We start from the raw sequence: 23,826 nt of genomic DNA, 5'->3' as shown, positions 1-23,826 counted from the left end.
GGACCTGCAGAGTTTCACTGGCTGTCTTGTCTGGAGACAATACACATCTTTTTAGCCTGTCTTGATGCTCTCTCCACTCCCATTGTTTTGTTTCTTAAAGACTTGATTAGTTGTAAGTATTCGCATTCCAACCATTATTCATGTAAATTGAGTCTGTGTCTTTATAAGCTCTGTTTGTGAACAGAATTCCCACTCACCTGAAGAAGGGGCTTAGAGCTTCGAAAGCTTGTGTGGCTTTTGCTACCAAATAAACCAGTTGGACTTTAACCTGGTGTTGTTAAACTTCTTACTGTGTTTACCCCAGTCCAACGCCGGCATCTCCACATAGTGACAGAGAGCTCAGTGCTCTCGTAACAATCAATCCCAAACTTCCTTTAGTGTTAGGCAGCCAGGGACAATAGCATTCTGCTACATGGAAATATATTGACAATTAAAGTTAAACAGCTGATGAAGAATACGAATTGATTGGAACCTAACTACACAAAAGGGGAGGCGATGGCCTAGCGGTATTATCACTGGACTATTAATCCAGAAAACTCAGCTAATGTTCTGGGGACCTGGGTTCAAATCCTGGCATGGCAGATTGTGGTATTTGAATTCAATGAAAAAAAATATCTGGGATTAAGAATCTACTGACAACCATGAAATCATTGTTGATTGTCGGAAAAGCCCATCTGGTTCTCTCATGTCCTTCAGGCAAGGAAATCTGCCATCCTTACCTGGACTGGCCTACATGTGATTCCAGAGCCACAGCAATGAGGTTGACTTTTAACCTCCAAGGGCAACTAGGGATGGGCAATAAATGGTGGCCAGCCAGCAACCCCCAAGTACCACGAATGAATAAAAAATAAGAAACATATTCCCTGCCACTGCCACCAATATTTGCCATTTTCCCCGGTGATGTTTAAGCAATTTTCATTGCACTGATTCACAAACAAGGTGAATATACAATCATGGGATTCAATGTGATAAACTCCAAGGATGTAATCAGTAAGATACCACTTTATTCACTATGTTTTAAAAGAGTTGTGACACTCTAAGAAACACATCAAAAAGCTATAGAAATGCATCACAAAACAATGCCATCTTGCATGTGTTTTCTAGGAAAGAAAGAGATTTATTGAGTTGTTATGTTACATGAAAACCAGCTTCCCCTGTTCTGAAGTGACGTTGGCCGTTTGGCAAAACCACCATCAAAGAAGGTTCCATTCCAATGGAACTCTTGATTGTATTAACCTACGAATAACATGTTTATATTTGCATAAATATGACCATTTCCTACAACATCATCAGCCCGTCCAACAGTTGCTGTGCAGCGCAGTTGAGCTGTAACAGAAGAGTCACAGATCCTTTTCTTCGGTTCTCACAACAGGTCAGTTTGGATTCCCTTGGTGTGGATCTTCTGTGACGGAAATACAGTCAGGAATTTGACGGAAGATGTCTTTTAATGGTTCACTTGTATGTTGTCTCTCTAAACCAGGTGCAAATTACAAATGCAGTCTTTCTTGGACTGGAGCATAGTCTTCTGTTGAATTGCAACAACTCAGAACTTTGGTATAGGTGCTCAGCAGTTATTTTGCCCTACCTATCTACAGTCTGCCCTCCCCTCACCCCCTCCCCCACCCCAGACATGCGTACAGCATCACTTGTTTTCTCCAAGCTCCAAGCCAAAAGAATATCAGCTTCTTTCAGGTTTCTTTCAAAAAAAACACAAATTGTTCCATTAAATCCTACTGCTTCATTTTTTTTTTGTCTATTGCGGCTGAAGGGTTTTCTTTGCCTCTACAGAAGTCCTAAAGTTATATTGATGAAGAGTGCTGTAAATGGTCCCAATAAAACATATATTTACAACAGTAAATGCTCTGTTGCTTGCGCAAGCTTTATGCAGAGAAAATAGCTCTGATTCATGATAAGAGAAAGGAAATGTGCATTTTTTTTTTCCCTGTCGTAGCATCAACTGGCAAGATTTGGTAATGATATAAGGTTCAGGGCATGTGGGCGCAAGCTGTTGCCTAGGGTACCATCATGGGTAGGAAGTGTGCTGAGAGATGTTTTCTCCTCGTTTTATGTCCCCGGCGAGGGGACCCTTTCCCATTTAATGAGATGAACATTTGCCGCCCTTTGTGCTTCCATTTCAGAGAGGCGTAGGTATTGTAACCATTTTCTTCTATCCTTTCCTTAAACTTACAGTTGTTGTTGTACTCTTCCTAGAAAAGAAAGGAAAAAAGGATTAACATTTGGAGGATGGTTATTAGACCACAGCAATTTTAGAAAGTCTTTCCTTCCTCACAAGGTACTGTGATTTATTCTGTTGTCTTTGTTTCCAAAAATACGCATCTACACTATCCAGGCAGAGAGACTTGTTGACAGATCCTCTGCCAAGGAAGCCAATAAAGTTTATTTATTAGTGTCACAAGTAGGCTTACATTAACACTGTAATTAAGTTACTGTGAAAATCCCCTGGTCGCCACACTCCGGCACCTGTTCGGGTACACTGAGGGAGAATTTAGCATGGCCAATACGCCAAACCAGTACATCTTTCGTTGCCAAACCAGCACGTCTTTCAGACTGTGGGATGAAACCAGAGCACCCAGAGGAAACCCACGCAGACACAGGGAGAATGTGCAAACGCCGCACAGACAATCACTTAAGCCGTGAATCGAACCTGGGTCCCTGGCGCTGTGAGGCGCCAGTGCTAACCACTGTGCCACCGTGTTGCCCATAAATGACCAGTGTGAATTTCACTGCACTAGTCATGGGTGGCAATGATTATACCTAGTTAGCAGAGGAGAGTCAGTGATCTGGCAGGTTGATCTCCCTGGCTAGGGTAGAGTCAATGATCGGGGTAGCCGATGAGGTGAAACTGAGATAGAATCATAGAAATCATAGAAACCCTACAGTGCAGAAGGAGGCCATTCGGCCCATCGAGTCTGCACCGACCACAATCCCACCCAGGCCCTACCCCCACATATTTACCCGCTAATCCCTCTAACCTACACATCCCAGGACTCTAAGGGGCAATTTTTAACCTGGCCAATCAACCTAACCCGCACATCTTTGGACTGTGGGAGGAAACCGGAGCACCCGGAGGAAACCCACGCAGACACGAGGAGAATGTGCAAACTCCACACAGACAGTGACCTGAGCCGGGAATCGAACCCGGGACCCTGGAGCTGTGAAGCAGCAGTGCTAACCACTGTGCTACCGTGCCGCCCCATGTTGCCTGATGCAATTTTTCAAAGCCATTTCGGCTTCTTGGCTAAGATGAAGCGTCAGATCAAGCCCAGGATGGGGTGCAATGCCTCATCCCATCAGCTTGGAACTTGTTTTTCCTTCTTGTGGGGATTATAAAGTGGATTCATTTAGAACGTGAATTTGGTTTATTGGATGGAATAAAAATTTGGGGAAAGAAAGACTGGGAGATTGATTTTAATAATTGTCCAGCAGCAATGATGCACTATTGCAGGGGAGTTTAGAAATAATTTATTTATGTGGAACGCGCATAGATTGTCACAAACCATCTTTAAAGCAGAATCCACAAATCCTTTCAAAAGGGGAATTTGATACTGGCCAGATAGGTATGAGAAAGGCCGAGGGAGTGGGAAAAAATTCAGTGACCTGTGGGGATTGATGGAAAAGAATGCCAGGAAAACCTGATGGGCCAAATGGCTTGTTTCCATGTTTCAACAATCACTGATTTGAAAAGCATTCGCATTTTCCCCCTGTGAGTGGATTTGATAGGTACATCATGTTTGTAGCAGGGGTGAGGATGGCTGGGGAGGGTGTTCGGTAGAGAGGTAGTGAGTATGTTTGAGGAGGAGCTTGCTTACCTCCAGCCAGTTTAGGTTTTGAAAAAGTAGATAAGGAAGCAGGATTGTCTCAATCCCAATGAAAGCATAAATATAATGGAAGGGGTGGTCATTGGATGTTTTTTATGTTTGAAAAGGTGCACTTTTCCACTTGTGTTCAATATTTATCATAGAATCCCTATGGTGCCCAAGAGGCCATTCGGCCTATCAGGTCTGCACCGACTCTTTGCATGTTACTCACGCCCTCTCCCTTGCCCTATTCCCGTGGCTAGTTCATCTAGACTACACATCTTGGGACACTAAGGGGCAATTTAGCCTGGCCAATCCACTTGACACACACATCTTTGGAATGTTGGGGGAAACCGGAGCACCCGGAGGAAACTCACGCAGGTACGGGGAGAACGTGAAAACGCCACACGGCAAGTCACCCGAGGCTGGAATGGACCTGGGTCCCTGGCACTGTGAGGCAGCCGTGCTCACTACTGTGCCACCCAGGAAACTGCAGGAATCATTTATTTTCCTTCTCTGCTGCCAGCATTTCCTTTCCTATGTGTCCCCGCAAGAGAAGCTGCTCACTCCCTTTGAAAGGTAAAGTCATCTCAGATTTTTCAAAAGTTGTCAGTGGCAAGGAGGACAAGGAGGTTAAGTAGCTGAGGTGGATTGCTCCTTAGTGTCAGGGGGACTAGCTAGGGTAAATGCATGGGGTTATGGGGATAGGGCCTGGGTGGGATTGTGGTTGATGCAGACTCAATGGGCCGAATGGCCTCCTTCTGCACTGTAGGATTCTATGATTCTATGAAAAGACAGGCAAATATAGGCCATGTCATATTTCTCCCTTCCTCATTCACAGAATGTGTCCCACTCTATCCTTCTGTCCACAGGCAACATGAGAAAGTAAGCTTAACTGACAACTGGCATTGTTCCTAAAACAACCCCCCCCCCCCCCTCAAAAAAGAAAAAATGAAAGTTGGAATGGCTACTCGATTCTGTCAGTCTGTGATGTGGTCACAGGTCTTTAATCTGTAAAACATTACCAATGAGTGATTCATTTTAGTGGAGGTTACCGACGGAATTTTCTATTCCCAAATTTAAAGTGACATTGGTGCGTCTGCTCCATCACTTTGCATTGCGTTTCGTCCAAGAGACACTGAACTTCAGTCGACCCGACTGATAAAAGGTCAATGACCTCAAGATTTCAGCCAATCGCCATGCAGTTGACTTCATCGTCTGGAGCAAAGTGCAAGATAGTGGTGCGAGGAAAATTGCCACTTCGTAACGTGGGGATTACAAGGATTGAAATTCAAAGCATAGAGTTATCAACCTCATCTTTGCAGATTCCAAAAGGTCAGCTCCCAGTGCTCGCAGACTGTAAGGGGCTCTGAATGAATAGCAGTTTGAATCAAAATTACAATTGTTGCATTCCATTGGAGTGACTTGCACGGCATTGCCGGAGAGCGAGGAGACCATGTTCTCCCCACATTATGACTCCATAATTCATAGTCTTAGACCATAAAATATTTGATTGATAATTACAGCAGTCAGCAAGAACATCAATGCCCAGGTCATCTAGTTTCGCTTGTCCCGTTGAAGGTTTGAAATGAGGTTTGTAGTTGAATCATCATAAATCATACCACTCTCATCGACATCCATATCACAGCATTGAGAAACAGACTAACTGGTCATTGTCTGTGCTTATTGTCCACACACAAACCTTCCCCCACCCCCCACTTCATTTAACCCCATCAGCACAACCTTCTATTGTTTATTGATCTTTCTTCCCCTTCAATGCAACTATACTACTCACAATTGTTTTTTGAATAAGCCACTTTTATTAATATTATTTGTTCACCTACTTAGGATGCCTCATACTGATTGATAATTCTGCAAAAATTGATTTAAGTGGCTGAATTGACCAACTCAGAGGAAGAGGAATATTCAAAATGTTCCAGGTGCCTAAGGGTTAAACGTTCAAATTTCCCTTTTCAAAAATAACATTAACTTCAAGCGTGTAGATGCCACAGTCAAATAGTTGTATTATGGACAATTGCTTGTGAAATCTTTCTCTCAAGCGTTGGAGAGGACCATGGACTGATACCTTTTGACATGGAGTTAACTTCAATCAGGTAGCTCAACACAAAGATGCTTGCTATGGGAAATGGAAATCCTACACTGGACTCGAAAGGGATGTTTTCTGCCGGATGGATGTCGGACATGTTGTTGAATAACACCAAGTGAAGCAGTCCCCCATTTCAGGAGCTTAGTGTCAGCAGCCAAGTCAGGAACCCCCTTGATTTTGATTTTGTTTGATTTGATTGATTATTGTCACATCTATTAGTACACAGTGAAAAGTTTCGTTTCTTGCGCACTATACAGACAAAGCATACCATTCATAGAGAAGGAAAGGAGAGAGTGCAGAATGTAGTGTCACAGTCATTGCTAGGGTGTCGAGAAAGATCAACTTAATGCAAGGTAGGTACCTCGGCATGGTGGCACAGTGGTTAGCACTGCTGCTTCACAGGGCCAGGGACCCGGGTTCGATTCCCGACTTGGGTCACTGTCTGTGTGGAGTTTGCACGTTCTCCCTGTGTCTGCATGGGTTTCTTCCGGGTGCTCCGGTTTCCTTCCACTGCCTGAAAGATGCGCTGGTTAGGTGCATTGATCCGAATAGGCACCAGAGTGTGGCGACTAGGGGAATTTCACAGTAACTTCATTGCAGTGCTAATGTAAGCCTTACTTGTGACTAATAAATTAACTTTAACTTTTGTAGGTAGGCGAGTGATTCCTGATTTGACTGACAAAACGGATCACCTGAGATGGGAAAGTGTTCCATTTGTCCATTTATAAGCAATGAGCACAAGGAGTCAACTTCCACCCTCACCACCCATCTCCTCCGCACCGCCCCCCCCACCCCCACCACCCCCTGAAATAAAGACAAAACCAATTCACTGGGTAATTAGTGTAGTAAAACAAGTGCTTGTGAAATGTTTCTAAGATGTCTCCGGGATTGTCTGGTGCATTGTGCTCCAGACCAAAGCAGTAACCATGATATGTGGTGAAGGAGGAATTTCTTGTGTGTCAGGTTATGAAAGATGATCCAGGCAATGTGTTTCCTTTGTATTTTGTTCTTTTGTTGCCCTTATCAAGGATGAAATTCATCACACTTAACCAGTATCAGTGGCAGGTATCAGAATCCACTCAAATGCAGGGTCGGGTGTGAAGTTCAGCAAAAGGCATTATTCTAACAGCTGCTCGGTAATTTAGTAAATAAGTAATGTGGGCAAGGATGGGCTGATCTCCTTGTCCTTTTCAGTTCATAAATCGACAAAACTTTGGTACATTATTTAAGAAAAGTAACAGCCCAGAAATGACAGAATCCATGATCATATTTCCTATTATAGAGCAAAAATTGAACATTTTACAAAGTGAAGTGACATTTTAGCAATAACTGGCCAATCGAAGGGGAAAACATAAAATAAAGTTTATTTATTAGTGTCACAAGTAGGCTTACATTAACACCGCAATGAAATTACTGTGAAAATCCCCTACTTGCCATACTCCAGCGCCTGTTCGGGTACACTGAGGGAGAACTTAGCATGACCAATGCACCCCAACTAGCATGTCTTTCGGACTGTGGGAGGAAACCGGAGCACCCAAAGGAAACCCACACAGACACAGGGAGAACGTGCAGACTCCGCATAGACAGTGACCCAAGCCAGGAACTAAACCCGGGTCCCTGGTGCTGTGAGGCAGCAGTGCTAACCACTGTGCCACCATGCCGCCCGATAGAGTCTTATGAGTGTGTACTGCTGAGTGTTTTGAATAAGACTTCAAACCAAGCCAGCTCAGGTGAAAGTTCAGCTATCCCGGCCAATACTCAACTCTCAGAGAAGTCCCTGTCACATCTCAATCTTGTTTTGTGGGATCTTTATATATTTTTTTAGCTGGCTTTTAGGACCAGAATTTTATGCTCCGCCCCCATGTGGGTTCTGAGGCAGGGAGGGGAGCGTTAAACTGCATGGATGGGATTCTCTCCATCCTGCCCACTCCAACCCAGATGCAATTTCACGGTAGGTCAGACAGGGCCTCCGACAGGAACGCTGCTCATGCCTCTATTAATGCCCTTAAGTGGCCACATAAAGACCAATTATGGCCTTCTCCCCACCATCCAGCCTCAATTTGTAGGCTGGTGGATGCTAATTGGATCAGGTGGTGAATTGAATATGTTAACAATTTTGATCTCGGGCTGGAAGGGGACCTGGTCTAGTGCTCACCATCCTGAAAATTCAGGCCTCAGTTTGTCTACCTAACTGTGGTCTACCTACACTTCAAAAGTAATCCATTTGCTGTGAAGTCTTTGTGACATCCTTTGAATGTGAACGGTGCTAGTTATTTCTTTCCTATCGCCAGCCAATGAATCTTGTTGGAAACTGTGCACATTATATTGGATAAGTCAAGGATCGGGCTGGGTCTTCATGTCCCTTCAGTTTCACTACTTAGATGAGGATGGGCATAGTAAGGTTTATTTGGAATCTTGAGCTTTTGGAGCGCTGCTCCTTCATCAGGTAAGTGGATCAGGATGAAGGGAGTTGTATGTGGTGTCCTTGACGTTACGCCATCCGAGTTATGATGAACGGCACTTACAATGCTTATAAACTGACACTCTGAAATTACAATATTGGTTTTGACTTCATGGCGCCATGCAAATGAACAAAGTTCAAGCATTCATGTATGCGCATCGACATTCTGTGCCACCCATCTCCCTGACTCAAGGCACTCAGTTGCTGTTCCAGTGTGTTTTTACTTGGTGAACCTTTATGTTTCCAAATTTTTTATTAAAATTTATATTTTATAATATTAGTTTAAGGCTATATTGCTATTTTGTAATTGAGTAGAAAATTCTGGGTCATTTTGAAAATAGAGTATCAGGTCTTGGTTCAGGAAGCAGTCCCCGATTTATAACATAGTTCTTATGGAACAATTAATTCTGACTAGCAATGTTTCGACTTAGGATGCATTTTTCAGGAACCAAGAATGCCATAAGTCCGAGGACTGCCTGTACTCTAGAATTGTCTGAATGCCTTCAGGAGTAGAAAATGGAAGGGAAATGGGGACAGCAATGAAGAAAGGGAAGTCAACATGACATGCATTCTTATTTTGCGTGTTAATAGTTCAAAATCAATGAATTTCTTCAAATTAGGTTTTAATTTACTAATTTTTAATGTCAATCTTTTTTCATATTTCGGGGAAGTGATGGCGTAGTGGTATTATCGCTGGACTATTAATCCAGAAACACAGCTAATGTTCTGGGAACCCCGGTTCAAATCCCACCACAGCAGACGGTGGAATTTTAATTAAATTTAAAATATCTGGAATTAAGAATCTACTGACGACCATTGTCGATTGTCAGAAAAACCCATCTGGTTCACTAATGTCCTTTAGGGAAGGAAATCTGCCATCCTCACCTGGTCTGACCTATATGTGACTCCAGAGTCACAGTAATGTGGTTGACTCTCAACTGCCCTCTAACATGGTCAAGCAAGCCACTCAGATGTATAAATCGCTACAAAGTCAATGGCAACTAGGGATGGGCAATAAATGCTGGTCAGCCAGCAAAGCCCATGTCCCACAAATAGAAAAAAGCAAAATATTTTCATATGTAGCTATTGGCTGAAGGTAATAGAATCTTAAAGGATGTCTTTTCATTCACTGATGATGTGTTGTAGAAATGTTGCAAATTTAGAATACAACAGGAAGCTATTCAGCCCATCATGTTTGTGTTTGCTGGAAAAGAGCTCCACAGTCTAACTCAACTTCCAGCTGTGGTTATTTGATGCAATTATTGTAATTCAATAAAATTAGCTTTTGACATTTATAAGCCATATATCTTCCTTTAGAGACCATGATTCTGATGTCCAGGAAGCCTCATTTGAAAACCTGTACTGCGAGAAGATCATTGTGCTCCTCTGAATTTAGTGTTTCCATTTTTAAAAATGAATATTGTTGCATGATGTGGATCATTTAATAATCGCAATATAAGTTAAGCAAAAATAACTGCAACAGCATCGGAAGACATGAATGGAATCGTTTTTTTTAAATGACAACTAGAAATTAGGTTCCAGGAAAGATCTGCCACACAAAGTGAAAGACAGAGTTGGCATGATTGAAATCAGTAATCCTTTGCAACAGAGAGCCATAAATGCCAATTTGAGTTCTCTGTGAAATTGAGTTCTTGGTCAGATCCTTCTGAATATAAATTTTGAGAACAGTGGCCCTGAATATCTGGTTCATGACCACCATAGTCGGGCATGATTGTAGTGGGAGGACCGCAAACTCAATATGGACTTGGTACTTGGCCTGTGCTACTAGCATCCATGGTGCCAACTTTGGAGAGGAACAGTGGTTAGCACTGTTGCCTCACAGTGCCAGGGACCCGAATTCAATTCTGGCCTCGGGTGACAGTGTGGAGTTTGCACGTTCTCCCCGTGTCTGCATGGGTTTCCTCTGGGTGCTCTGGTTTTCTCCCACACTCCAAAGACATGCAGGTTAGGTTGATTAAACATGCTAAATTGCCCCTTAGTGTCAGGGGGATCAGCAGAGTAATTACATGAGGTTAAAGGGGTTAGGGCCTGGGTGGAGGCTCAATGGGCTGAATGACCTCCTTCTGCACAGTAAGGACTCTATGAGCCCCTACTTATCCCCAAACAAGATAACTTATGTGGTCTTGCAAGCAGGGAGACTTGCCAATGCCAACCAGGAAACCTGCCAACACAGAAGTACACCCCCAAGTAAGAGAAGGCAGAACCAGGGCACTTGGCTTAGGATCACCGAACACCCCCAAAATTTGTCAGATTCTTGTTCTTTTTACCATCCTCCAATGATGTAGAGCAATAGGTTATCATTTTAATTTTCTGTGCTAATAGTACCGTCATGGCTGCCTCGGTATCTGTATCCTGTCCATGTCCCTCGATGTTGAAAGAGATAGAAATTAAGATAAAAAGAAGAAAATGTCTGCTCATGACAAATGTCAGGTAGAAAATACAACTGAGAACCAGACCGAATATAGAAGGTTCAGAGATGAGGTGAAAAAGCCAATAGAGAGGTGCAAAGTGGGAGTTTGAAAAAAGGCTGGCAGTGAACATAAAAGGGAATCTCAAAGTCTTCTATAGGTGGTAAGATTTGGAGTAGGGCCATTTAGGGACCTAATAGGGGACTTACACATGAGGCAGAGGGCATACCTGAGATACTAAATGAATAGTTTTGTATCTGTCTATACCAAAGAAGAAGACATTGCATAGGCCAAGGGGAAAGACAGTATAGAATCATAGAAACCCCACAGTGCAGAAAAGGCCATTCAGCCCATCAAGTCTGTATCAACTCTCTGACATATCTTACCCAGGTCCTTTCCCCCACCCTATCTCTGTAACCCACACATTTACCATGTCTAATCCATCAAGCCTACATTGAGGTGTACATTTATGTAAGTCATTGAAGGTGACAAGACAGGTTGAGAGAGGTTAGTAAAGCATGTGCTAGGCTTTATTAATAGGGACATAGTGTACAAGGGCAAGAAGGCTATGTTGAACTCATATACGACTCTAGTTTGGCATCAGCTAGAATATTGCTTCCAGTTCTGGGTGCCACATTTTAGGAAGAATGTGAAGGCATTGGAGGGAGTGCAAAAAATGTTGGGCAGGATTTGCCCCCACTCCCCACCACCCCGCCTATCAATGGGATTTCCCATTGAATCCACCCCTTGCCACCGCGAAACCTGGGATCAGAAGATCCCGCCGGCATGATCAGAAGATCTCATCTAAGAGTGGTTCAGGGATGAGGAACTTCAGTCATGAAGATAGACTGGAGAAGATAGGATTGTTTTCCTTGGAGAAAAGATGGCTGAGAGGAGATTTGACAGTACTCAAAATCATGAGGGGTCCAGACAGAATAGATAGGGAGAAATTGTTCCCACTCATGAAAGAATCAAGAATGAAAGGGCACAGAATTAAAGTAATATTGGTAAAAGAAGGCATGGAGACATGAGGAAAAACTTTTCACACAGCGAGTGGTTAGGGTCTGGATTGCAAAGCCTGAGCGTGTGCTGGAGGTAGGTTCAGTTGAACTATTCAACGGGGAATTAGACTGTTATCTATAAAGGAAGAATGTTCAAGGGTATGGGGAGAAGGTGGGAGAATTACTCGTTTGGAGAGCAGGTACAGATATGATGGGCTGAATGGCTTGCTTCTACGTTCTAACATTTCTGTGATTCTGTGATAATGAGGTGCTACATGTGTCCACCAGGAAGACGAGAAAACACTTCACCCCCAACTCCTCATGGACATTGCATATTCTGGGCATATTCTGGGCATATTCTGAGAGTACAAGCACAGTGGTTCCTGAAGCTTATATTGAAATTAAAAACCTGTGGGTGTTCAAGGCCAATATCTTAAAAGAAATGTGCAATGTGTTACAGTTTGTAGGAATCTAGATTTGTCAAATGAAATGTGTCTGAGAGACTTTGGGCAAATTTCTGTATAAATACTGCAGTCTTTGGAAGTTACTGTACTTGTAGAGACATTTGGAATGTTAGAGTAAGTCTGCTTCTAAGTATAGGCTGCTTTTCCCTGAGTTAATTTATGTGCGTCACAGTGATTGGGTAGCACAGAGTGGTTAGCTCTGCTGCCTCACTGTGCCAGGGACCTGGGTTCGATTCCTGGCTTGGGTCACTGTCTGTCTGGAGTCTGCACATTCTCCCCGTGTCTGCGTGGATTTTCTCCGGGTACTCCAGTTTCCTCCCCCACTCTGAAAGATGTGCTAGTTAGGTGCATTGGCCATGCCAAATTCTTCCTCAGTGTACCCGAGCAGGTGCCAAGTGTGGCGACTAGAGGATTGTCACAGTAACTTCATTGCAGTGTTAATGTAAGTCGACTTGTGACTAATAAATAAACTTTAATACTGGAAATGAAAATCTTTCTATTTCCCCCACTCCAGTTTGAGTATTGAGTAATTCTGATTTTTAAAAAAAAATTTCATGGGATGTGGGCGTTGTCAGTAGGGCCAAATTACTCTTGAGCTGAGTTGCTTGTGAAGCCATTGCAGTGGGCAGTTAAGAGTCAACCACCTTGCTGTGGGTCTGGAGTCACATGTAGGTCAGACCAGGTAAGGATGTGCGATTTCCTTCCCTAAAGGATACTAGTGAATCAATGGGTTTTTACAACAATCAATGATGGTTTCATGGTTACCATTACTGAGATTCCAGGTTTTAATTAATTGAACTTAAGTTCCACCAGTTGTCGTGGTGGGGTTTGAACCTTGTTTAAGGTAATAGGGGGTAAGTTTGAAGGAGATGTGAGAGGCAAGTTTTTTACACAGAGGGTGGTAGGTGCCTGGAATGCACTGCTAGAGGAGGTGGTAGAAGCAGATAAAATAGCAATGTTTAAGAAGTACCTTGACAGATACACAAATGGGCAGGGAATAGAGGGATACAGGCTATGTAGAGGAAAATGATCTTTCGTTTAGAAAAGCATCATGTGTCAGCACAGGCTTGGTGGGCGGAAAGGCCTGTTCCTGTGCTGTACTGTTCTTTGTTCTTTGTTCATTAGCCTGAGCCTCTGATAACTACACCACCATCGCCCCTCGTGGCCAACCCATTGAGTTGGTCTATTCTGCTGTCTCATCAATTGCATTTTCCTGGTGTTAGAAAAATAGCCTTTACTGTGCAAGAATGACACATTTCATCCATCAAAGTCTCTCTGAGTGAGAATACCAATTTAGGGGAAGTTTATGCTGTAAGCCAACATCTGATGGAAACTGGATTGAGTGTCCGTGTTTATTTCCCACAGAACCTTTGCAATCGACAGACAAGGGAGATATGCGTCACATCAATCTGACCAGGATTTGAACCTGGGTCCATGAAGCAAAAGGCCACCCTACTTAACCTGCACAGCCCCCCCCCCCCCCCCCCCCCACCCCCTCCACCCCCATCTCGCCAGGGCAGATCTGGGAGAGAGAGCCATTTCAGTAGACGAAAGGTGCAGGCTGGAGATCTCATTGCCTTACCAACTCCCCACTCCATTCCACCCCACCCATCCTCATCTACCACTGATAAAGTCAGGGTTGGAAAAGTTGATGCCAGTCTTCTCACACTTAGGCTAATTGAGCTTTTTAAAATGGCTAACCAGGGGTCACTTAAGAGCCTCATCCTGCCATTGTTAATAATCTACCAGCAGGTAGGGCAGTGGGTGGGGGAGATGGGGGTTGGGGAGCGAGGGAGGGTGGGGGAAGGTGCGCAGACTATGTGGGCAGACCGTCACCTACACCCTGGTAGCTTTGGAGTGGTAGTCGCGCCCGCTCGGGCATCCGGTGCTCAACAGCAGGCCCCACTAGCAGCAAGGGCAGTCCACCCCCTCCCTCCCCCCACCTCCCCGCCCATTCCTCACCTGCCCTTGTCTCGCCAGGGCCTGCCTACCAGCAGTGGTCGCCATAGCTGGTCATGCTGCTGGGTCTGAGGAACTGCCAACCTTCGATTGGCTGGTTCCGGGAAGGCCCTGGGAATCCTGATGGCATGGAGATGCCGGTGTTGGCATCCCACAATCCTGATGGCAGCCAGCAGACTGCCTGATTACAATTTAAATCATAGCAGAACATGCGGAAATGGCCACAGGGGGATTGCCACGATCTACCAGACAGTGGACAGATACATCACTACTAAATCAAATCCAATGTTTTTAAAGAGAATATTTAAATGTATAAATAGTATGTGAGACTGTGATGCTTGTATAAACATACCGTGCCATATAGCTTTCCCTTCTTGTTCATGGCTAAATAAAAGCCAGTGTTGACTGCTTTGATTGCGACTACTCCGACATTAACTGACCTGATTTCCATGATACCTGCAAATGAAGGAGAAAATATATTATAAGAGGATTCTCCCCCATGACTGATGTGCATATGGTGTGCATATACCTTTAAGGATGCACACCTTAAACTACTGTCAATAAATACCCCATCCCTACATGTGATGTAGCAGTCCTATAAATTGTAGGCAGCCCATGCACCCCGGACATACTCACTTCCACCTTCTTCCGTCAGGGAAAAGATACAATGGTCTGAGGTCACGCACCAACCGACCCAAGAACAGCTTCTTCCCAGTTGCTATCAGACTTTCGAATGGACCTACCTCGCACTAGGTTGATCTTTCTCTACACCCTAGCTATGACTGTAACACTCCATTCTGCACTCTCTCTTTTCCTTCTCTATAAACAGCATGCTTTGTCTGTATAGCGCGCAAGAAACAATACTTTTCACTGTATACTAATATGTGTGACAATAATAAATCAAATCAAATCGAATCAGTCTACGAGCAGCAGGGTAGAGATTAGGGGTGGGATTCTCCGGCTGTTCACACCAGTGGGATTCTCCAGTCCCGCTGCAGTGAACGGAGATTTGGCTGGACGCCAAATTCTCTGTCCTCTCTGGCAGTGGCAGCGGGGCGTGAATGGCTGGAAAATTCTGGCCTAGCTGTCCTGTACTGAGCTGTGAATATTATCTGTACATAGCCTTACCTTCAAATAGAGAACCCACATTATTGTTTCACAAATCCTTGCGTAGGATTGCTGTGTTTTTGTCAAAAGATAACAAGAATGTAACATGGTGGCAGGGTGGCAGCATGCTTTCTAAATGTTTGACTGAACAGAATACGAGCCTCAACCCCCTTGTGGTGAACCACTGTAATACTGTCTGTATATGGGATATGCCTGGACACGCCCCTGCTGCCTCAATCCGGGGCTCCGCCCTCCTCAGGGTATAAAGGTGGCTGCTCTCCGCCCCTTTTGCCGCAGTTCGGGTTAGCTATCGGTTTGGGAGTGCTTCTGTTCTTTGTTAATAAAAGCCTGTTGTTTCGCAACATCTAGTCTTTGCGTGAACCAATGGTGCATCATCCCTTCAGGTTCAGCAGAAAAGAACTGGTGTGAAAGCGATCAACTGTCAGAATGCACCATGTATAATTATAGTTTTGCAGCTTTGTAGGGCTTGCACCTCACTCCAGCCAGGCATCAGCTCCCACCCAGTAATATTGTTCAAATCTGGGAGAGCATAATTAGTAAAAGTCTAACTGCTGCAAGGTTTAAGAGGGAACAGAAATTAAACAGCAGGCGGCAGGTAGTCTCACTTTAAGTAGAATTCCACAGGAATTCACTGCTGCAGGTGGGCTGGGATGTAGAATCTATTCAGCAGCAACTCTGAACAACCAGAAGAAGCTTACAGAAAGATTGTTTTCACTGTTTTCTTTCATTTTTGAAATTTGCAGCCATTTTCCTACCCAAAGCATTGGTCCCTGGCTGGAGTTTAGAGCTATAGAACCAGAAAAAAAAATCAGAATGAGCTCAACAGCATCACCATTGCAGTCAAGCTGTAACCTATGACCAGTTATGGCTCCTACTCTGACCAAGACTGCAAGAAACTACAAAGGGTCGTGAACGTAGCCCAATCCATCACGCAAACCAACCTCCCATCCATTGGCTCTGTCTATACTTCCCTCTGCCTCAGAAAAGCAGCCAGCATAATTAAGGACCCCACGCACCCCGGACATTTTCTCTCCCACCTTCGGGGAAAAGATACAGAAGTCTGAGAACATGTACCACCGACTCAAGAACAGCTTCTTCCTTCTGAATAACCCACCTTATATTAAGCTGATTTTTCTCTACCCCCTATCTATGACTGTAACACTACATTCTGCACCCTCTCCTTTCCTTCTCTATGAAAGGTATGCTTTAACTGTATAGTGCGCAAGAAACAATACTTTTCACTATGCTAATACACATGACAATAATAAATCAAATCAAATCAAAAAGATAGTTGCCACTAAAGATACTGAATTCAGAGGTAAGTTAACTCTGAAAGAACTGGGGGAAACTTTCATAGCTGTCAAAAGCTCCAGGTCGCATTAAAAATCTTACAAAATCATAGAATCTACAGTGCATCGAGGCCCATCGAGCCTGCACCGACAACAATCCCACCCAGGCCCTTTCCCGTAACCCCACATATTTACAGTCCGAATCCCCCTGACACTAAGGGGCAATTTGTCATGGCCAATCAACCTGCACATGTTGGACTGTGGGAGGAAACCTGAGCACCCAGAGGAAACCCACGCAAACATGAGGAGAATGTGCAAACTCCACACAGGCAGTGACCTGAGGGCGAACCCGGGTCCCTGGAGCTGAGAGGCAGCAGTGCTAAACACTGTGCCGCCATGCCACCCCAACTAATGCTAAAAAATTGATCACACATTTCCAGCACTCAATTGGAAAGCAATGGATCTCCTACTTGATTGTACCCTGTTCTGACAACACATCGAGCTATGTTTTCTGGACCTCAATATTTCTGTACCAGATAAACAAGCTATTAATCACTATTGGCAGTGAAAACCTACACAGACTGAGTACATCAGGTCTGCCTGACGACCATTTGAAAAATACCGATAATATGGACGAAACACAAAAGCCCAATTACAAGTAAAGCTCAACACCAGAATACTTGGTCTGGAATTCATGTCTTTCAGGTAACAACCAACAGAGATCAATATTTAACTAGATGCAAAGGGCATGATTATGACCAGTGGAACTAGCTGACAGAGTAATCAGGCTTGTGATAGCATCCACCACAGTGAAAGCATTCCAAAAAGATATCTTGGACTAACCTTAGGATTACACTGCAGAAGGATGACTACAAAGCGGGTACAAGTATGAACCCATACTAATAGGTAGACAGAGTCTAAGGGCTATGTGTATTTCATTCACCATTAGCATGACAGCCAAGGCAGGCAAACCTAGTAAGCAACGTGGGCGGTACAGCTTCATACATGGACCCAGGAAATGTCCAGATTTTAATGTTGTATGTGCTAGCAGACACATTGGAAGTGCCAATGCAAGGAGTTTAACACCATGAGAAGCCACAGAGGCCACATATGTACCATATTCCAGCCAAGTCACAGCACATCCCAAATGGCATCAAGACAAGATCCATGAAATGTCTGGTCAAGCTATACAGCTAGATGATGAGGATGAACCCCAAAGCGAGCAAGCATTCAGCACAGTGAACATCAAAGGACTATTGGCATAGTGGTACCAACAGAAGCCTTTGCCACTAAGTAGATTATATGCCCACAGATGAAGGGCCAGCATAATTTATATATATATCACTGGATATGGGTGCAGGCATACACTGATATCATAGAATTCATACAGTGCAGAAGGAGGCCATTCGGCCCATCAAATCTGTACTGACTCTTCAACAGAGCATCTTACCCTGAGGCCCTATCCTTGTAACCCCATATATTCACCCCACTAATTCCCCTAATCTATACATCTTGGGACACTAAGAGGCAATTTAGCATGGCCAATCCACCTAACCTGCATATCTTTGGACTGTGGGAGGAAACCGGAGCATCCAAAGGGAACCCACGCAGACAAGGGGAGAACGTGCAAACTCCACACTGTCACACAAGGATGGAATTGAACCTGGGTCCCTGGCACTGTGAGGCAGCAGTGCTAACAGCACTACAGCAATGCTATGGGTATGTATGTATCCACAGAAGTGGCAAGTGATGATTTGCCTGACACCAAAATCACCATGAACAATGACTCACCAATTCCATCCCTGTGATCTATTACACTGAAACATTGCTGCAAAAATTTATCCTGCTCTCCCCAGATATGGGCGGCATGGTGGCACAGTGGTTAGCACTGCTGCCTCACAGCGCCAGGGACCTGGGTTCAATTCCCGGCTTGGATCACTGTCTGTGTAGAGCTTGCACATTCTCCCCGTGGCTGTGTGGGTTTCCTCCGGGTGCTCCGGTTTCCTCCCACAGTCCAAAGTTGAATGGGTTAAGTGGATTGACCATGCTAAATTGCCCCTTAGTGTCAGGGGGACTAGCTCGGGTAAATGCATGGGGTTATGGGGATAGGGCCTGAGTGGGATAGTGATCGGTGCAGACTCGATGGGCTGAATGGCCTCCTCCTGCACTGTAGGACTCTATAATATTTTATACTGTGCACATTATTGGTCCAGTGATCACAGGCCTACTGGCATGCAGGGACCTGTCCTTGGTCACCACCCATGGTATCCTCAGTCTGCAAGTACAACAGATGATCAAGAAGGCAAATGGGATGTTGACCTTTATCGCGAGGGGGATAGAATATAAAAGCAGAGGAGTCTTGCTGCATCTGTACAAGGCATTGGTGAGGCCGCAGTTGGAATACTGTGTGCAGTTTTGGTCCCCTTACTTGCGAAAGGATATATTGGCCTTGGAGGGAATGCAGAGAAGGTTCACCAGGTTGATACCGGAGATGAGGGTTGTAGATTATGAGGAGAGATTGAGCAGATTAGGTTTGTACTCGTTGGAGTTTAGAAGGCTGAGGGGTGATCCTATAGAGGCATATAAGATAATGAAGGGCTGGATAGGGTAGAAGTGGAGAGATTCTTCCCACTTAGAAAGGAAACCAGAACTAGAGGGCACAGCCTCAAAATAAAGGGGGGTCAGTTTAGGAAAGAGTTGAGGAGGAACTTCTTCTCTCAGAGGGTGGTGAATCTCTGGAATTCTCTGCCCACTGAAGTGATGGAGGCTGCCTCGTTGAATATGTTTAAGTCATGGATAGATGGATTCCTGATCGGTAAGGGAATTAGGGATGATGGGGAGCAGGCGGGTAAGTGGAACTGATTCACTTCAGATCAGCCATGATCTTATTGAATGGCGGGGCAGACTCGAGGGGCTAGATGGCCTACTCCTGCTCCTATTCCTTATGTTCTTAAGACTATAAGGAGTATCACAGACCACACATTGCACAATTGGAAACCCAATGTTTATGCTGGGAGAAGACCACCTAACGGTAACACAGATTATCATCCAACAGGCTGCATCACATTGTTTGAACTGAATATGTATCCCCGTTCTGAATGTGCACGCTCCACTGCAATGCAGAACCAACGTAGAATTGCTGCTTGGCAGATAGATGTGGACAACATTCCCCCATCATCACTTGTCAATACTCCCAGGAGTGTGTTTGTCTTTCATCCACCTTCTCAATAAGGGTTAGCCGCACGATGAACAATCTTTCTCCACTGATTTCTATTCTGCAGCTGCCCTCATTGCCTGTCCAATAGCAAGACCAGTCCATGTTCTGATATTATCCATCCAGGCCATCTTCAGTCTTCCTTGTGTATGTTTTCCAGGTGTTGTGCCTCACATTACCTCTTCTTCCAAACATTCACTCTGCTCACATCACACGCCCAAAGTACATGAGCGTCCTTGATATCACTTCCAGGAAACAAGTTCCTTTTTCTCTGAACTCTGTAGTAGGGGCAGCATGATGGCATGGTGGTTACCACTGCTGCCTCACGGCGCCAGGGACCCAGGTTCGATTCCCGGCTTGGGTCACAGTCCGTGCGGAGTTTGCACATTCGCCCCATGTCTGCGTGGCTTTCCTCTGGGTGCTCCAGTTTCCTCCCACAGTCCGAAAGGCGTGCTGGTTAGGTGCATTGACCACGCTAAATTCTCCCTCAGTGTACCCGAACAAGCGGAGGAGCGTGGCGACTAGGGGATTTTCACAGTAACTTCATTGCAGTATTACTGTAAGCCTACTTGTGACATTAATAAATAAACTTAAACTTAGTACATGTCGCGTTACTCGAAAAACAGGGGAAGATAAAAGATGTCCATGAGCTGCATGCGGTTAACAAATTACCCAGTTTGAACATCAGGCGGAAAGTTTGATTCCATCTCCCAACCAACATTTACAGATGCTCCGTAGAAAACACTCTTTCTGATTGTATCACAGCTTGGTATGGAAACTGCTCTGCCCAAGACTGCAAGAAGCTGCAAAGAACGAAGCCACGTGCAACACGCAAACCAACCTCCCATCCATTGACTCTGTCTATACTTCCCACTGCCTCGGAAAAGCAGCCAGCATAATCAAGGACCTCATGCACCCCGGACATTCTCTCTTCCACCTTCTTCCATTGGGAAAAAGATACAGAAGTCTGAGGTCACGTACTAACTGACTCAAGAACAGCTTCTTCCCTGCTGCCGTCAGACTTTTGAACGGACATTTTTCCTGTTAAGTTGACCTTTCTCTACACCCTATCTATGACTATAACACTACATTCTGCACCCTCTCCTTTCCTTCTCTATGTACAGTATGCTTTGCCTGCACAGTGTGCAAGAAACAATACTTTTCACTGTATACTCATACATGTAACAATAATAAATCAAATCAAATCTAATCAAAAAAACTGATGACGTCTGGAATCCAGCAGATGTTGTCTGCGTATGCCCAATGATGAACACCATGTGGCATTACAGTACAGTACAGCGAAATAGATGCCAAATCAGAACAATACCACAACCAGAAACATCGAGTAATCCTATTACAACCGGAACATGGTCTAAGACACCATACAAACAACATTCCCGTAACCAACATTCCGGAAAAAACAGCAGCCTCCAGCAAAGATCACCCAACTGGATGAACAAGCAAATCACTGATATGTTTCACAGACTTGTAAATTTATTACTTTCTGTTATAGTCCGTACAGACGCAATGTTATTTGCTTTCATGTAAATAGTTTGATTCTTTAAGAGTAAACCTTTGGTTAGAAAAAAGGAATGTTGAGATATAATGTGCATATACGTTTAAGGGATTGTATCTTAAACTGCTGTCAATCAATACCATATTGACAGGATGTGATGTATTAGTCCCATGACTTGTAGTAGTCTGCAAGCAGCAGGGTAGAGATTAAATGTACTGTGTTTAGGAATCTTATCTGTATATGGTCTTATCTCCAAATAGTGGTTCCTAATACAAAGTTATCCCAGTTAAGTAAAGAGGTGGCACAGTGGTTAGTACTGCTGCCTCACACCTCTAGGGACCTAGGTTCATTTCTGGCCTTGGGTCACTTGCTGTGTGGAGTTTGCACCTTCTCCCCGGGTCTGTGTGGGTTTCCTCCGGGTGCTCCGGTTTCCTCCCACATGTTAGGCTGATTGGTCTTGCTCAGTTGCCCCTTAGTGTCAGGGGGATTAGCAGGGTAAATGCATGGGGTTATGGGAATAGATAATGTCTCAAAATAGAGATACCCTTGGAAAACTTATTAATATGTTAAAATATAGAGGGCCCACAGCTCATAGGGCCATCGGTGCATAAGAAGGGTTGACTGGCTGACGCTGGGAGCTTTGCATTTTTGTGAGACAATGCCCGATTGCCCTCCAGCTTTCTGCCAAGAAGTCACCTCCTCCCTGCTGCTAGCCTCCAAACTCAGGGGGGCTGGGCTAGTCTGACACAGAGAAAATCTAGGCGATGTCCCTAACCTGCCTGCAAATGCCTATAATAGGGCAAAGTGCCTGCCCCACCACTACAGGGCGGGTGACCAAGAAGTTGCCTCTGGAAAAATCGTGCAAAGGTGGCAACAGGTCTGGCAACCACCAGGCTGCGCTGCAGCGTAAATTAGCTGGCTCACCCACCATTTTTTAAGTTTATTTATTAGTCACAAGTAGGCTTACATTAACACTGCAATGAAGTTACTATGAAAATCCCCTAGTCGTGACACTCTGGCGACTGTTCGGGTACACTGAGGGAGAATTTAGCATGGCCAATGCACCTAACCAGCATGTCTTTCGGACTTGTGGGAGGAAACCGGAGCACCCGGAGAATGCCCACACAGACACAGGGAGAACATGCAAACTCCGCACAGACAATGACCCAAGCCGGGAATCGAACCCGGGTGCCAGACGCTGTGAGGCAGCAGTGCTAACCACTGTGCCACCGTGTCGCCCTGGACATACTCTCTTCCACCTTCTTCTATTGGGAAAAAGATACAAAAGTCTGAGAACACTTACAACTGACTCAAGAACAGCTTCTTCCCTGGTGTCATCAGACATTTGAATGGACCTGTCTTATATTAAGTGGATCTTTCTCTACACCCCATCTGTGACTGCAACGCTAAATTCTGTACCCTCTCCTTTCCTTCTCGCCTCTGTACTCTATGAATGGTATGCTTTGTCTGTATACCGTGTAGGAAACAATACTTTTCACTGTATCTCAATACATAGGAATTTAACAGTAACCTCATTGCAGTGTTAATGTAAGCCTTACTTGTGACTAATAAATAAACTTTACTTTAACTTTATGTGAAAATAATCAAATCAAAATGATTAGAATGATGCAGCAGATCAATGGTTTGGTATCAGCGGTGACTCCGTGAAAACACTCTTCGAGCCCTCCTCAGGTGCAAATCAGTTAAATAGCTTCCTCGGCCTCAAACATTCAAAGGTTTTGTCAGGTTTAAGCAACTGCGGTGCACTGTGATTGCGAAGATGATCAGCATTTGTGGTTCCCCCAGTCAGAATGATGTCAGACTGAATGAGAAATTTTAAAATCAGATTATCCAGTTTACAAGGAGCTCCACTGACTTGTGAGAAGATGCGGTTGTTAATTTCAATGCATTGTTAAACGAAAAAAAGTCTCAGAACATTTTATCTCAGCAGCAAAGGACAATTATCTACCAGCTGATAGCTTGCTATTGAAAACATAAGGGCTGCAGGAGCTTAGTCATTACACTCATGAAAGTAATTCAAGAGGAAGTTACATATTGTATGCACAAAATGATTGACTATTTGTAATATAATGAAACCAGCATCAAAACAAATCTGGTTTCCAAAACTAACTGGGGCTGAAGACATGCCACTTGCATTATCTGATGACCTATCGGCACCTAGTTATGCATCTTTAAGTTACATCTCCACGCAACTGTCACTGTGTTGAGTCTTGTGGATCTACAATCTTGTTGCTACAGGCCAGATGATACTATTTTATATGTCACCTTTCCAATCAATCAAATCTGAATGAGCTTCGCACGTCAGGATCTGACCGAATTCACAACTCAATACCACCCATGGTTTACAATTAATTGCCAATAGCATGACTCGCTAACTGAGATAGGAAATGGGTGAAATCAAACATTCTCTCATCTGAGA

At 44.4% G+C, this 23,826-nt stretch overlaps 1 protein-coding gene across 1 annotated transcript in view; it reads right to left on the bottom strand.

The window, feature by feature from the left end:
• Nucleotides 1-1,751: 1,751 nt before the first annotated feature.
• The window catches only part of fgf22 (fibroblast growth factor 22), a 140,747-nt gene continuing 118,672 nt past the window's right edge, over nucleotides 1,752-23,826 (bottom strand). The window contains exons 2-3 of the mRNA XM_078198766.1: nucleotides 14,592-14,695; nucleotides 1,752-2,207 (exon numbers count right to left, since the gene is read on the bottom strand). Of these exons, the coding sequence (XP_078054892.1) occupies nucleotides 2,013-2,207; nucleotides 14,592-14,695 (299 nt within the window). The 3' untranslated portion in view covers nucleotides 1,752-2,012. The remainder of the gene's footprint in view (nucleotides 2,208-14,591; nucleotides 14,696-23,826) is intronic.

This window comes from Mustelus asterias, chromosome 26 (genome assembly GCF_964213995.1).
Source record: "Mustelus asterias chromosome 26, sMusAst1.hap1.1, whole genome shotgun sequence".
Lineage (NCBI taxonomy): Eukaryota > Metazoa > Chordata > Chondrichthyes > Carcharhiniformes > Triakidae > Mustelus > Mustelus asterias.
The sequence above is the reverse complement of the archived record's forward strand: the minus strand, read 5'-3'. Positions and strand labels throughout refer to the sequence as shown.